The sequence below is a fragment of the Pezoporus wallicus genome, unplaced genomic scaffold (assembly GCF_028554395.1).
Source record: "Pezoporus wallicus isolate ANWC-B61680 ecotype Strahan unplaced genomic scaffold, APGP_CSIRO_Pwel_v1 contig_2871, whole genome shotgun sequence".
NCBI lineage: Eukaryota > Metazoa > Chordata > Aves > Psittaciformes > Psittacidae > Pezoporus > Pezoporus wallicus.
Genome location: NW_026640775.1, coordinates 4988141 through 5003695, shown reverse-complemented (window position 1 = coordinate 5003695; position 15555 = coordinate 4988141). Strand labels below are relative to the sequence as shown.

The 15555-nt window shown below is 38.2% G+C and overlaps 1 protein-coding gene across 1 annotated transcript in view; it reads left to right on the top strand.

The window, feature by feature from the left end:
• MYBPC1 (myosin binding protein C1) overlaps positions 1–15555 on the top strand; it is a 76911-nt gene that overhangs the window by 6054 nt on the left and 55302 nt on the right. The window contains exon 2 of the mRNA XM_057420604.1: positions 15197–15229. Within this exon, the coding sequence (XP_057276587.1) occupies positions 15197–15229 (33 nt within the window). The remainder of the gene's footprint in view (positions 1–15196; positions 15230–15555) is intronic.

Here is a 15555-nt window from a genome sequence, read left to right as displayed (position 1 = left end):
TAATTCATTTTCTCAGTCCCACTGGAAACAGCTTTCTCTCTTGAGTCTGAGCAACTCTGTGGCTGGGAAACAGCTCTTTTCTCACCTAGCCCTTCCTCTCTCTGCTCTCGGTCACAACTGAAGTTCTACTTCTGAAGTATCAGAAAAAAAAAAAAAAAAAGGCTATTAGGGAACCAATATTTCAAACCATTTTTCTATCATTCACTAGGAGAGTTTGGTGGATTTTATGACTACCAGCAGATTTTATTATTTTTCTTTGAAGTGGTGTTGGTGTTTTAAGAGTTAGGGAATAGATGACTGATGTTACATGAATGTCCATGTTAGTTCACTGAAGATGTTAAGTTTGCAACTGTACAAAGATCCTAATGGTCTTTACACTGCACAGACCACGTGTGGGTTAGGAACCAGATATTCAAATGGAAGTGTGTGCAACTGCATTAGGTGTCCCTGGTCCTGCTGGAGTCATGGACAGCAGGCCGTTACAGTCAGTGGAGCCTGGACTGCTGCTCAGCTGACCAGCCAAGAGTTGCCTAAACATAGGTGCCTACTGCCATATGAGAAGCTCAAGGATGGATACACAGCATACCCATTTTGGAATGGCAGATATGACTCAGAACCTATGGGAGATCCGCAATATCTGGGAGTAGCAGCTAGAAACCAAAAGGATACGCTACAGCATGTGAATGTCGTTGATCACCTTGATCAAGCCATAAGCAGCTATTTTATGGTGAATAAAAATCCGATTCTATTGATTATAGAGTAGCTTGGACTCCTAGCTCACACCGTAGACACATTCATGAGTCCCCTTTTTTTTTTTCCTAAGTACCTTAGCAATAAGGCTGCAGAGTTATTCGCTATGAGTTGTTCAATTAGTGCTTAAGGATTTTCTGCAATGGGCAGTTTTATAAGAAGACAAGGAAAGAGTTCCACTCCAGTATTATTTGCATTCGATACTCAGATGTTCTTCTTCAATAAATGAAGGAGTACATTTCCCTGAGCAGAGTGCACCCTTCTTCAATCTGCTGGGTGCACTGACATAAATAAATAAAGATAGATAGATAGATAGATAGATAGATAGATAGATAGATAGATAGATAGATAGATAGATAGATAGATAAGTTGCTATTGCCTTTTGTCGTCGTTATTTGGGAGTTCCAGCTGGTTTTGTTTCTTTTATTTTTTTATAAGAAGGAGTCTATATATTTTCTTTCATGGCTGAGTGCTTAAATCAACTCAAAATTAAATTTCCTTTTTTCAGCAATCAGAGGAAACAGAAAGTCACATTCCTGCTCAAATTTATGTTAACTACTCTTCTTCCTTTCTGCTCCAGCTTGCTCTCACTTCCTCCAACAGCTTCATGCTGTTAGATGAATGACTGGTTACATTAAGGACATCTGTAGCTACGAGTAACAAGCACTTGTTACATTAAATTGTTTCTAAATATTCTACAATGTGTTCAACAACACGCACATAGATTTAGGAGCCTCCATGAATCCTATTAATATTTCTGGAATTTACTCTTTCTAATTTGTCAGGAGTGGTTTTAGCTCCTAGAGCACAATAACTAGCAAGTGGCTCAGCCAAGATGAAGGTGCTTGCAGAAGAGAGTGAATTAGAGTCAAAATCCAGTTCTGTGTCCAGCAGGACTTGATGCCCTAGGAAGCCGGTCTAGCAAGCAGGTTTTCATAAAGTTTTGGTCAGTCTTCATCACTTCCTGAGATGCTGCAGGGACACAAAGATACTGTGGATTCAAGAAGTATAAACACAGATTCCTGCTCAGAGACCTCTCAGAACCCATAAAAACGCACCACTCTCGAAACAGAGTGGTCTCTCTCTGGCTGGCTTCCTATCCCCATTACCTGCGTTCATATTGCTAATGTCTTCTCCGCAGACCAGTCAGTTGGACATAGGCTAAGCAATGCCAGATGTCTTACATACACTCAGCTTAAAAATGCCTTATCTGAAGAAGCCCAATCACACCCTCAATCCTCTACTGGTTGGCCAAGTGTCTTTATGTGTACTTTCATTTCAAGGGGCTAAAATAACCTGTGGCTCTGGTGGAGTTAGATGCTGTAATACTGAAATGTTGCAATACTGAGGTGTTGCATGGCCTGCTCTCTGTTAGTGCTAGATGGGGGTTAATTTAGGACATTATACCTCCTGGAGTATTGTCAGAGGGTTCCTGAACAGAAAGTCAAATATGGCACAGTCTCAGAAAAGTTATAAAATTCAAAAAAATTCGCCATCCTAAAAGTTGCACCATGTTCTGCTCTGGAGTAAAGTTGTTCAGGAAAGACGCTCACAAATGTGATAACTTGCAAGTCAAACAGTGCATGTGACTTCCATGCACTAACAGGACGTGGGAGCACAGCTGAGTGACTCATTCCCTCATTCCACAGTTTAGAGCCTCCCCCTTGTCCCATCTCCATATTCCCAAAAGTGTACAGACACTGCAGCAAGAAAGGAGTCCTACTGTATCTTCTTGTAATGGAAAATGTTTGAGACAGTCATTGCTGTCCCTTCTCTGGACATTACTAAATATTTCTTACATAATTTGCTATCACCTAGACCTATTCCTAATTTAAAATAGCATGTGATCCACTTCTTATGGCAGTTGTCCTTATATGTGATGGCTCCAGCAAGTTATTTTGACCAGGTGATTATTAAAAAAAGCTCTGTTCTAATTAAATTCTCCGTAGGATCAAATGGTGGTTTTAGTGAGTGTTGGAAAACATCGTTCAGTAGTACCACAATGCTTACTGAAAGGGATCTGTATTAAAATACTCACTGATCACAACTTTGCAAGCTCAGAATAACTTCCTAATTTTGGTCATAAATGCCAAGAGTAAGTTGCCAGACGAAGACATAGGTGAAGATTCCCTTTTTTTACAGATTTGTTTATCAATCTTATATATGTGTGCATAGACATCAACTGCAGAGGCATTTGCTCCACTTCTTGCTATCAAACCAACTGGATAGAGCACATTAGGTAGGGAGTAAGCAAAAATAACTCATAAACTAGATCAAACAATTACTTTTTTCTTGAATGGGGCCATGCTTTGCTCAGTCAGCAATGCAAACCCAGCCTGAAAACCTATTATTTCAAATTTTATCTTCTCTCAAAGATGGGAGAAGATGATGATCTCCCTGAACTGAATACAAATGCAGCTAAAACTGAAAGAGACCACAAATGAAAATCTTACTGACTCAGTTGATGGGTTAAGTCTTACTACTTGATACTCATCTACTCTACTGTGGTAGCAGACTAGACAGAGCAGTAAAGCATAGTCATCAAGCAGTTGTCAAATTCCAAACTTTGGGTATTTTAATGCCCATTTTTATCACTTTCTGCTTCAAAATCTTTAGTGTACAAGAGAAATATTATATATTATTTTATATATATATTATTATATATATTAATATATATATAATTATATATATATTATATATTATTTTATATATATATTATGACCCCTAGCACCAGTTCCAACTGTTCTAGAAGGAAGAAAAGCTTCCTTCTATTATTCTGAGCTGATTGTGTTAGTGTGGTAGGGCCTTTCACTGTTTTCTGGCCTGAAATGAAATGTTTCAAGCCATTTGTACACTTGAATGTACACAGCATTGCTTTTCTGACCTTTTTTCAACAACTTTATTAGTTTCTAGTAGCACTAAAGCATTGTTCCTAGCAAAAAATACAGAAAACACTTATCCTTGGTGATATGGAGAGTATCTGTGGCTACAGATATCTAGGAATGGTCACATGAGAATGCCATGTAGATAGAGTAATTCATTGGCTAATAGCTTCTGGGTCTCGTGCTGATGTCGTGTTGTGATAGTCATGTAGATAGAGATATACATACACATACTGTAACACATTCAGTATCTTCTGTTTTTATAAGGGCATAGTATCTAGGCCAAAAACCTTATTTTAGACCCAAAGAGGATTGCAATACCAATGGAGGCTGTGGCTGCCACTCCTCCACAGATGCAGACTTCAGTGAAGGCACAGAGGGTCAGATGCCTGATGACATTTTTTCCATGGCATTCCCTCCAGCCTTACTAATCTTTCATCTAAGCTTTCCTTAGCCCTATTTATAAAGGGGAAATCTGACCTCTGTCCTCTGCCCCTTTTTCTTTGCCCTTGTTTTGCATCTCCATGTTTTGCAATGAAGGTTTCTCTCTTACCCAACAGCTTGTTTTGCTGCAGAGAAAGTGTATTCAGTGAGCTGCGCCTGTTTTTCACAATAGCATCTCAAATGCATTTTGCTGTCGTGCTTTATAAGAGCTTTCTTTTACACATATCACTTACTGATTTACTGATGCAAATCCCCACAGTTTGTCTCAAAACACCCTGTTGCATGCAAACATTCCCTAACAGCAAAGTTAAGTGATTTTTTTTATTTTATTTTTTTTTTTAAGCAAAGTCTTACAATCCTCACAGTTATCTTCATTGCTGCAGAATGAGATTGAGAGGTAGAAAAAGTAAGAGCATTACACAGAGGGATGTATGCAATTTCGTATACCTAACACTTATAAAAGTACAAACGTGACTTTCATGTAGATGAATATGATCCACCAAAGATTTGCCTAGTGCCGTAGGCCTCTAGGACCTTAGATCTCCTAAATTTTTACCTATGGGAAAAGTCCGCTCTCCCTACATGCATAAAATATTCCCAAAGGTTTTTCAACACAATGCTGGATTCCAGGCATCTGAGCAACAATAAATATTAATGTGTAAACAAGCTTACAAAAAAAAGAAAACTCCCACAGTCAGTACTTAAATAAGTAAGTTTCTGAAATCTAGGGTAACTTCTGATTCTTTTAGTGATTGATATCAATAATGCTGCAACTCTAATACAAAGGTTTCCTGCATTGCTAGTTGTGTTTAGGATTTTTTAAATTCTTCTCCTGACTTAACTGCACGTTGTCTTTGGTTGACATGTACTGGACTATCAGCACTCAAAAAATATTACAGCCCCTGAATTTTGTAGCCCATCAATTCAAGATACCCTTAGGAAACTAAGAAAGTGAATACCACCACCCTCTTTTCAATCTTAAGTGAATTATTTTCCAGAAGCCTGAAGACACAAAATTAACATTGAGTAAAAAAATCAGGTTGACCTAATAATAGATTATTAGTGGTTAGCTACTTGAAATGATCTCTAATCACCTACCTGCCTGACAGCCTTGTGTCAGGGTTCCTCATTACAATCCCATTCTGCAAACCATTGTCTCTCTAGAGAAGGTGGAGTATTGAAGTACAGATGACAGGAGAGTGCTCTTATCTAAAGGAAGTCTGAGAGACTCTTCCTTCTTGAAAAGATCACAGAGTATCAGATTATCTGTCACCCACTGTCAAATAGACTTGAAGCAAATGATTTTCTTATTTGGACATAGTCATGACAATGTTTAGACACAGTTGTAGTGCATATTACTTTGATAAAGAGCTGATAACAAGCTGATAAATTCAGTCCTAGGGAAATCCCAACATGTGCATGTTTGGTTTTGCCCTGACCCTCAAAGAAAAGTTGACATTTCAAAAACTGTGGAATGGGAACACAAGCAGGTTTTAAATTTACATGGTCAAAATGTTGTAGTCTGAAATTTGGTTGCAATGAAACCTATCAGTAAGTCTCAAATGTTTCATCCTAATTTGCTGAAACAAGTTAGGTAACATGAATTCACATCACCACAACTTTATGCTAACGCCCTTATTTTCCCCTAAGAGTCTAGGAATCAAGCTCTCTAAGTGGAATGATTTCCCACTATCTGCACATCCTCAAATGGGTCTCAGGGCTAACCTGAATACACGGAACAGCGGAAGATATAGTTCTTTGTGGAACCAACTTCAGTTATGCAGATCATTGGGTCTATAATGCATTTTCCATAAAACAATACATAATTTGATTTCCTAGATTCAGAGTGAAATATTTCAGGATAGCTCAGCAAAACAACAGTGTTGTGATTTGAGCTGAGCAAGAGTGAAAATATTCTTCTAAATTAGGAGAATGCTTCCTGAGCTGGTTTGGACAATCTGAAAAGAAGTTCTTTACTGGTTAAGTACTCATCGCTTGAAATAACTGCCCTTTCAACTTTATTGCTAACTTTTTTCCTATAATTAGAAGTGCAACTGTCATTGAATATATATTATTAAATTTGAGGAATAAGTCATTGTCATTCCTGAGCAGCAGTTCTGTGTTCTATGAAGTTTTTAATCCAGGAACCTGGTCCACTTTATTATGTTTACAGCTTCCAGAAAGGAAGTTATAATTACTCAGTGTACTGATATCTCTGACACCATATTTTTCCCTAGGGAGTCTGTTGAACTAAATGAAAACATTTGCTTCCAGAGAAAAAGCATTAACAAACTATTGCAAGGAAGGAGAGGAAACTGGGAGGAAAGTCTATCTATTGCCATACTTCTTTACAATGTATTTTCTGATGAGTGAATTGATTGATTTTAATTAATAGATAACAAATATTAATTATATTTGGGTTATTTAAAACAAGAATTTCACTTGTCTGGGCTAGAAATCATTCTGAAAACATGATTTCTTCTTAACACCTGCTGCCAAAAATCATATAATTTTACAGGCAATTTAACACATAAAAATGTGCTGCAACATTTAATGAATGTAAAGAAATCCAAACTGTGTTGTGTTCCTGCATCTTGGTTTATTCAGAAGACTGTCTCCTAAACATTGAAACTAACAATACCTGGCTCTTGCTCCTGTGTGTCTTTTATCCCCGCAAATGCTAAAATACAGACTAGTGAATTTTGACCTGTGAGCCAAGCCACTGATTTTTAACCTGAAGACCTGCTCTGACTCTTCCCTGCTCTCTGGAAATCAGTCATAGCTGAGGCTGGGAACCCAGGCAGCAAAAGGGGGGGGGGGGGGGGGGGGGCATGGCAGTATAGTGAGCCACCAGCGCCCCTTATGGGTCGTTAGCAAATACGACAGAGACCATCAGGTTTAGACGGGAAGTGTGAATCTGTTCACAGACCTTAATGGAAACATTTTAACGTGTGCTATAAAAAAGGGAGAATGAATACTCACATCTGAATGACAGAGTAGTGGGAGCGATTCTGCAGAGCTTCCACCACACCTTTTTTAATACAAGAGGAGACAGAAAGCTGTGATGACTGCTGAATCGGAGCAGAGCTAGGTTTGAAAATATAGAGATGAAACTATGAGGTTGAGAAGTCCAGATAAGGTATTTCAGGACTGTTTTATTGTTGGTTTTGCAATGTAAAAATAGGAACACTGCTTCTGTACTTCAGACATAAGCACCTATATGGCTGGCAATATTTACACAGCCAGTTTTCTCCTTCCCCTGTTTAACCAAAGCCAGAACCATGTAGTACATCATGTTAAGCAACATGAAAGAACGGCTCAGATGACTGAGAACAGGTAGGTAAGGAATACAGAAGTTCAGGAGTAGAAATCATTTCAGACATATTAAATTGGTGGTATCGAAACTGAGATGGTACCATAATACAGGGAAGTTTGAGACTATCATTGAACTAGCACTTGTAGGAAGAAGCTGACTCTGGGCAGAATTTCCACAGTCTTTGCTATGCAAATATTATGGGGAAAATGCCTGTTATGATTTTTTTCAGTGACATTTGGGATTGCATACACCTCATTTTATAAAAAGCCTGCGATGATATTTCAAAATACAATGGTTTTATTTCCAAGCATGGAAGCAAAACTTAACACATCAAGATGTGGGAGAAAAAAATACATCAAGCAGGCTCAGGCTTGGAGAAATTTTCAATGGCTTTGAAGGTACAGCTGTGCTGACAAAACCTTCTCGTAAGGGCACAGTTATGATGACAAACTGAATAACCTCATTAGCACAAATAACTTCAGTAAGTAGTATAACACATTTCAGCAAGATCCTTTTGTCACATTGATAGTATAACCAACAAACCTGTGCCCACAATATTTTGCAGGATAAGATAGCATCACAAACTTTCTTTTGGGGATTTTTTTTTTTTTTAATAGTGGAATAAGTTACAAAACTGCAATTTTAAAAAGCTCAATGAAAAACATTTAGTCAAAAATTTCAACGAAGTGTTGCCCTCAAATTGTAGTCTATTGTTAGTCTGTGATCTGTGAGGTACAAGCATAAATATTCTTTTTTCTCTTAGATAGAGCAGATAACTTTTATCATTTTTTGATAAAAAGTAAGCGGAGAAAGATACAATGGAAATACAAGTGGAATTTAGTTACTTCTTGTTGGTGGATTGTGGGTTTAGTAGATTAAAAATGAGTTTGAGAACGCATGGGACCTAGACTAAAGTCACCAACTTTAGCTTTATTTAACTATTTTAAATACTGTCTTACTGTTGGCAGCCTTCTAAATCCCAGTTACAGTATATACAAAGCTTCAACACTGCCAAGAAAACCTTCTACCATATGATGAGAGTGCTGACTGCTGATGGCTGCCTGGAGCCTATCAGAAATTATTTATGGGGAGTTTTAATGCTGACATAGGCTGACATTGCCCTTTATTAGACGTTCTGCTTGAACAAACTTAGGAGAATATAGATTCTCCTAAAACACACATTTTATTAAGAAAAAAAGAAAAAATTACTTTTGTTCAAGGTCATGGTTACAGTGTTCTTTAGAAAGTAATCCCTACATGAAAACAAAGTTGTATTAAGAAATGAGAAAGATGTGGAAGATTACATATGATCAGATTTGATTTAATAGTATCAAAAAAATGGGAACTACAAGAAAAGCACACTAAAAAACTGTGATTGCTTTATGCACTTCCATAATGATGGATGGCAATGAAGACAAAATCTGGAGCCACAAATTGCGCTGCAACTCCTCAAGTGAATCTGTAAACTACTCTTTGGTGTCTAACCCATTCCACAGAATTCACTGTTAGTAAGATTTGTTACAACTTTTCATTCAGGTTTTTAGTCTTTGAGTGAAAGGAAGACTGCATTTGTCATACAATGGTTTGATCAGCTCCTGTGGCCAATAAAATCCTTTATAATTGGAAGTATTTAGTTTATCCTGAAACTGGAGTATTGTAGGTGAGATTGTATGAGACAACCATTTTTTTTAATTTTAATCATATGCAAAATTAATTCTTAAGCAAGCTCTTCGTTAAGTTTATTTCTTCTTCAGTCCCTACGAGAAGATGCATCAGTGGATTATGATGCTTTTGGTTGTTGAAATACAAAGATGACTTCAGCTTGAGTGAACATGCTGATTTGTTCTCTTTGTTACAATAAGGGACACTATTTAACCTAAGGTTGCTGGTTTCATGTCCGACGAGCTACCCAGATACAGTCACAGTGAGCCAAAGCAGGCAGTCTTATCTGTCTGCACCACCATTACAGATGGAAAAAGGAAATAGAAATACATTAATAAGTTTATCAGCCTGGTTCCACCACACTCTTGGCCACAATAGTGGTAATCTAGGCAGTCACCAGAGCACTACTGCTTATTCACTTCAGTCCTTTAGAGTGACTTTTTCTCTCAGGACCTAGGACTAAAGTCTGTTTAGAATACTTTCTGTAGCTGTATTTTAAAAGTAACATAGAAAATTACCATTTATGAATATTTAAAAGGCAATGATTTCAGCTGGTATTGCAGTTTGTTGCTTCCATTCAGATTGGGCACTGTCTGCAGAAGTTGCACACAAATCAGATTTCTCAGTGGAGAACTGAGACTCATGAAGCAGCAGGCAAACCATCTGAATGATTGTAGTCAGCTTTCGAAGAGTGCTGAGTATTCCAGTCTTTATTGATAAGAACAGTAACAACGTCAATTTAAGTCCAACTGAATACATTAAGAGAGCTTCTATCAATTACAAGAGACTTTGAATCAAGCCCTCTGTTTCCCAGTTTATTTAATCTGGGTCTGCTAACAGTATTGTTTCCCAATGAAATGCTCATCATGCCTTGGTAATCTCTATAGTTTGCTGAGCAAGTTCCTGTCTTGATGAGACTATGATTTTTGATCACATCACTGATGCCCCTGTGACTGGCACTGGTACTTCACTGGGTGAAGTGACTCATAAAAAATGGTCAGATCATTTTGAGTCATTTCTCTTCTTCAGAGCACTTTTTATTTTTTTTTTTTTGCAGGGAATGTTAAGTAACACATAAAAATGCTTTACTGCTTTTATCTGTTGATAATCTGGACATGAAGTCTGTCAAGCAACTGTTCCACACCCTTGGTCCTTCCATGCCCACCTACTTAAATGGAGCACCCACCCCAGGGTAAAACAGCAGTGGTGTAGCAATGGCAGTTCTTACGTTTTACAGGGTCCACACAGAGGGGACAATCCTTACCCACAACTGCACAGGGGACAGGGTGAACCATGTTCTCTCCCCAAACTAGTATTTTGTCTATTTTTGTCTGAGTAGCAGAGTCAGCACTTTAGGAATGCCTATGTAATAGTTATATGTCTGATCCCTTGAGACTATGTCCGCAAGCTTAATCCACCTACTTAAATTTGACACAAGTTTGATGTTGACAGATCTTTGTGACAAAAAGCATTAAGTGACCATCCTCGTGCTCTTTGACATATGAAAGTCACTTTAATATGCTGCTGTAACACAGAACAGATATCATACTTGTATCCATGATGATGCAGCTATAAGAAGTCCTTGTTTCCCTTCCAGGTAAATGGGAGTAAGACCTCTGGTCAGACTGGGTGAGATCCTGAATCCCTTGGCTTTTCAGACCAGAGTCTTTTCTGGGTTGTAATCAATCTATAACTAACTGCAGGAGAAATTAGTGCAGGAGATTCTCCTCTTCCCTTTTGTGAACATTCCAGCCTAGTGATGGTGAAATGCTGTCTTTAGAGTTTGTGCAAGCCCTGATTTAATGCTCAAGGTCATTTCCTTCACCTAAGAAAAAAAAACAAAACAAAACAAAAACCCACCACTACTCGATTTCCAGTATCACAGAGTTCCAAAGCCTATCCGAAACAAACCTGGTCATGAGTACAGAATCACAAGCTGAGAAGGGTTATCCAGCCAGATCTTTCCCGGTATGGTTGCTGATAACCTGTAGCTCTCAAATGGTCTGAACTGCAAGTCTCCAGAATACTTTGCTCTCAGCACAGTATTAGAGTAGGACATGGAGACAGTTTTAGAACTGCCAGCATGCCTTTTTATGTTTACACTCCCATGTGAAAAGAAATGTATATGATGTCAGGGAGTCTTTATGCTTGTTGCTGTCACAGAAGCCAGTGGAAGTGGGAATTTAGAGCCCTTGAAAACTGGCCACCACACATAAGCATGCAGCTAGTTCCCTGCCAAAGCTTCTTGTGGTTATTGCAGGTCGTATGTCAGTGCAGCCAGACCTAAAATGGAATTAAATTTTTAACATGGTTCTTAAGCATTTCTGTAAGTTTAGCACATGGGCAATCTCACGAAACTTCTAAAGCTTAGTTACCTATATACATAGCAAGAGATTTTAAGTCTTATTTTATCTGAAAAAACTGGACATAGTAAACATGGAACAGTGATGGAAAATTGTTGGTAATGGGTCAAGTTGCATCTCCTGTTGATTTTCAAAAGTGTATGTGTGCATGGATAATTATAAATCACAAATAAAAGTGTCTTGGCTCTAAGTCCTCATATCCTATGTCAGACTGGATCCTGAATGCATCTCATGATATGACTGAGGCATGAAAGCATTTCTGGAGATGTTATCTAAGTGACAGTTGTGCTTTCACTTTACTTGCTAACGACACTTCCTAACATACTATCCTTTCTGAGTAGCCATGTGGAAAGGTCTACTAAGTTAATTCCTTTTCTTGCTGTGGAATTATATATAGCCAGCTGCTTTCTAAGTTTCACAACCAATGAATAACCAAGGTCTGTGTTTAGCATGACACAACTCACTGAAATGCAATATTCTTGCCTTCTTAAATAAAGAACTTTAAAAAAGAGATCATTACCTTCTGTCTTAGAAACTGTAAGGCAGATACTAACTTCAGTTGCTTAGTAGAAGGTCCAGTTGGCACTATGATATCAATCTAGCAGCAACTGGACCTCAGCAGCTTCTTTCCCCTGAAGCATCATTACAACCTAGCAAATGACACTCCTTCTCCCAGGGGTCTGAGGGGTGCATGCGGAAGGCAACACTTTCTCCACCACTAGCCCCCCCACAATGCTTTGACAGAGGACCATATTAGGCAACAGGACCATTGGGAATGGCATCTGGGAACTCCAGTGAGCATGCCTCCTAGGGAAGGAGCACAGCCATAAGCTGCTGGTTGAGTGCACAGAGCCCTTTCCTGGCTGACAAGCCTGTTACAGAGGTCAGCCAGAGACAACTATCATTCTTTGGGGAGGTGGAAACTACTTGGTGCTATTAATGTTTTTTTTTTCCTGGCTGTCCTCAGGAATGGAATTGTAAGCCAAGCATGGCCGTGAAAGGGGTCGCACATAGCCAAAAGATTATGTTGAAGTATCTCCCATCTCTCTGCCACTCCCAGTGCTTGGAACTCTCCCGCTTACTTTCTTCCTTCCACACCATACTTCAGGTCTCTCCCCTGAGCTCAGCTCTTCCCTCAGTTTTTCTAGCAATAGACCAAATAGCCATAAATTACAGTTTAGGAAAGAAACTAATGACTTCTTGGTCTGGCTTCAGTCATCATCCCATCATGGAATTGCAGAATAGCTAAGGTTGGAAAGGACCTCTGGGGATTGTCTAGTCCATCCTCCCTGCCAGAAAGAGGGCCAAATAGAGTAGGTTGCCCATTGCATTGATCGGGTTTTGACTAGCTCATCATATGTCTACATGTATGAGATGAAGTTCAGACTATAATAATAGTGTTTCAGGTCTGATCTGTGCTGTAGATTTTGGCTAACATCTGTGCCTACTGCTAGGTAAAACAGGACTGGAAAGGTGTCAGATTTCTGACCAACACTACTGTGTGATGAAGACATGAAATACCTTTCAAAACGAAAGAAAACTCCAGTAAAGTCCCTCAAAAGGCTCATACGCCTTTCATATGTATCTGGAAATGGCTTAGTTTGCTGAGCTTTTGTTTATGAATTTGTAGCTCTTACTGGTGAGCCAGGAGGACTTCCCTAATCCAGTGCTTGTAAGAATGCTTCGTGTTCCTAGCCATTAAATGTCAAAAAGTCAATTATACAGCCAATAATTTTCTGCTGTTACTTCTCCATGTAAGAAATAGACTTCCATGCCACAGTGATGTGATTTTATTCTCAGTGGAAGCAGTGGGAAATATCATGATAGCAAAGGAGATATGTGCCAAAATGCAATTTTTGTGGTGAAATTTTCATATGAAAAAAGTTCGTATTTTTCTAGGCCACAAAGCAAAAGTTAGAATGTTAGTAATTAAACCAGAAAAAATAAATTTCCATGAAAGTAAGTAAAGCCATTTTATTATTATCAGACTCCATGTCAGACTTTAATATACATTCTTCACTTTATTCCATGTGATGGGTGCTCTGACCAGAACTTACAGCACTGAGCTCTTTTCCTGTAGTAAGGGATTCTCTTTGGACTCTCTGCAAGGACTTGCTGTAGCATACACATATGGCTGAAAGTTCCCAAACCATACCAAATTCACAGATTCAGCTGAAAATTTTATTTGTACTAAAACTATTCCTCCTTTTTAAACATTGAATGAATTTATTAAGAATGAGAAGTATGTTTTAGTTATATTTGGAGCTGAGTGCAAAGGAATAACCTTACTAGCATTTCTGTGTGACAGCAATTGAAAATTTATTTCCTAATTATGACCTGAGATGGAGTCCTAAAGGTTAATACCCAAAACATGACAAAGGTTAGCGAAAGACATCTACTGTTACAGTCAAAGATTTCAACCGTTTAAATTATTGCTTGTCACAAGTAGTTAAACTATAAATCATAGAATCATAGAATCATAGAACAGTTAGGGTTGGAAAGTACCTTAAGATCATCTCAATGTACTATGTCAAATAAGTATTACCATATTCAGCCAGTCTAGAGTCCAAAATGTTTTCCAGATTGAAAATAAGCTTCCTTTAATATATTAAAAATAAATTTCATCTAGTTAATTTGTCCTTAATGTTTTTAGATTGGAGAACCTGTCATCCCAGGAAGATAACATATAAATAGGATTAAAAGCCTGGTTTCTGCATCACACTTCTGAAAGGGAAGTGATTTAGATTAAAAATCATCACTGAAAGAAAAACCAAATATACCATAGCACCTACACAGAGCAGTTAAGCTGATTCTTTTGCTTTCTACTTTCACTGAACACTGAACCCTAGATGTAATGGTATAGTAAAAGTGAGATAAAGGTCTCTGGATTCTCTGTGCATGATCGTCCTCAGTTAATGGATCCATTACACTTCATGATTAAAGTCATATCAGATATTATTCCAGTTGATGGAAAAATTACTTAAATATAGACTATCATGTGACAGAACCATATCAATGTGATACATTTAAACACAGGATCATGACAAACTGCCTTAAACATGTCAAACCCAAACTTGAAATTCAGCTCTTATTCCATGATATTCCAGAACTGGCCTGAACTGGAATTGCCAAAGTGTCTGAAAATGTACTGAATATATGCAGGGAGATGACCTGTGTGTCAGGGGGACACTATATTGCTCTATAGAACTGCCTGACAGGAGGTTGTAGCAAGGCAGCTGTCAGTCTCTTCTCCCAAGTAACAAGTAACAGGACAAGAGATAATGGCCTAAAGCTGAGCCAGGGAAGGTTTACACTGGATATCAGGAAAAATTTCTTCACCAGAAGGGTTGTCAAGCATTGGAACAGGCTGCCTGGGATACTGATGGAGTCACCCTCCCTGGCGATATTTAAAAGACGTGTAGATGTGGCGCTTACTGACATTGTTCAGTGGTGGATTTGGCAGTGCTAGGTTAGCGGTTGGGCTCAATGACCTTAAAGGTCTTTTCCAAACTAAATGATTCTATGATTCTAAGAGCATTAAATCTCTCCAGACTGAACAAGTTCAGTACCCTCTCTTCACAGAGCATAAGCCCTTGACAATGTCACTTTGAAGAAGACATGTATGGCATGTGTGAAAGCAAAAAAAAATATTTGAGAACTGCATTAAAATATTAAAAGAACCCAAATTACATCTAAATTTAACAAGTATATACCAAATGTGTAAAAAATATTTGCTTTTACTTGAAGCTCAAGATCTGTCTTCTTTCCTTATGTTTCAGAGACTGAAACAGAGAGTGCACCACCACCTCCAGGTCAGTGTTAAAATACTAATTTGCACTGTAACACTAACAATGGTTGCAGAAGACTAGATTCTGCAAAGCCATAATATGATTTCTGTTCATTGTCCCTTTGAAAGTGAGAGAATAATAAGAAAAGTGAAAGAGCCATCCCAAATAAGATATGCTTGCTTCACTTTGTCTGGATGTTGATTTTTCAGACTCAATTTTCATTTGTCATATTTGTTGATTGCTTAATGCTGCAAATGTCCTTCACAATACAACAAAATTATGACTGCTAAAATTCTGTTTAAATAATGCTGTCTTATTTGATGCTGAAGAGCATCTAGTTATCAAAATGT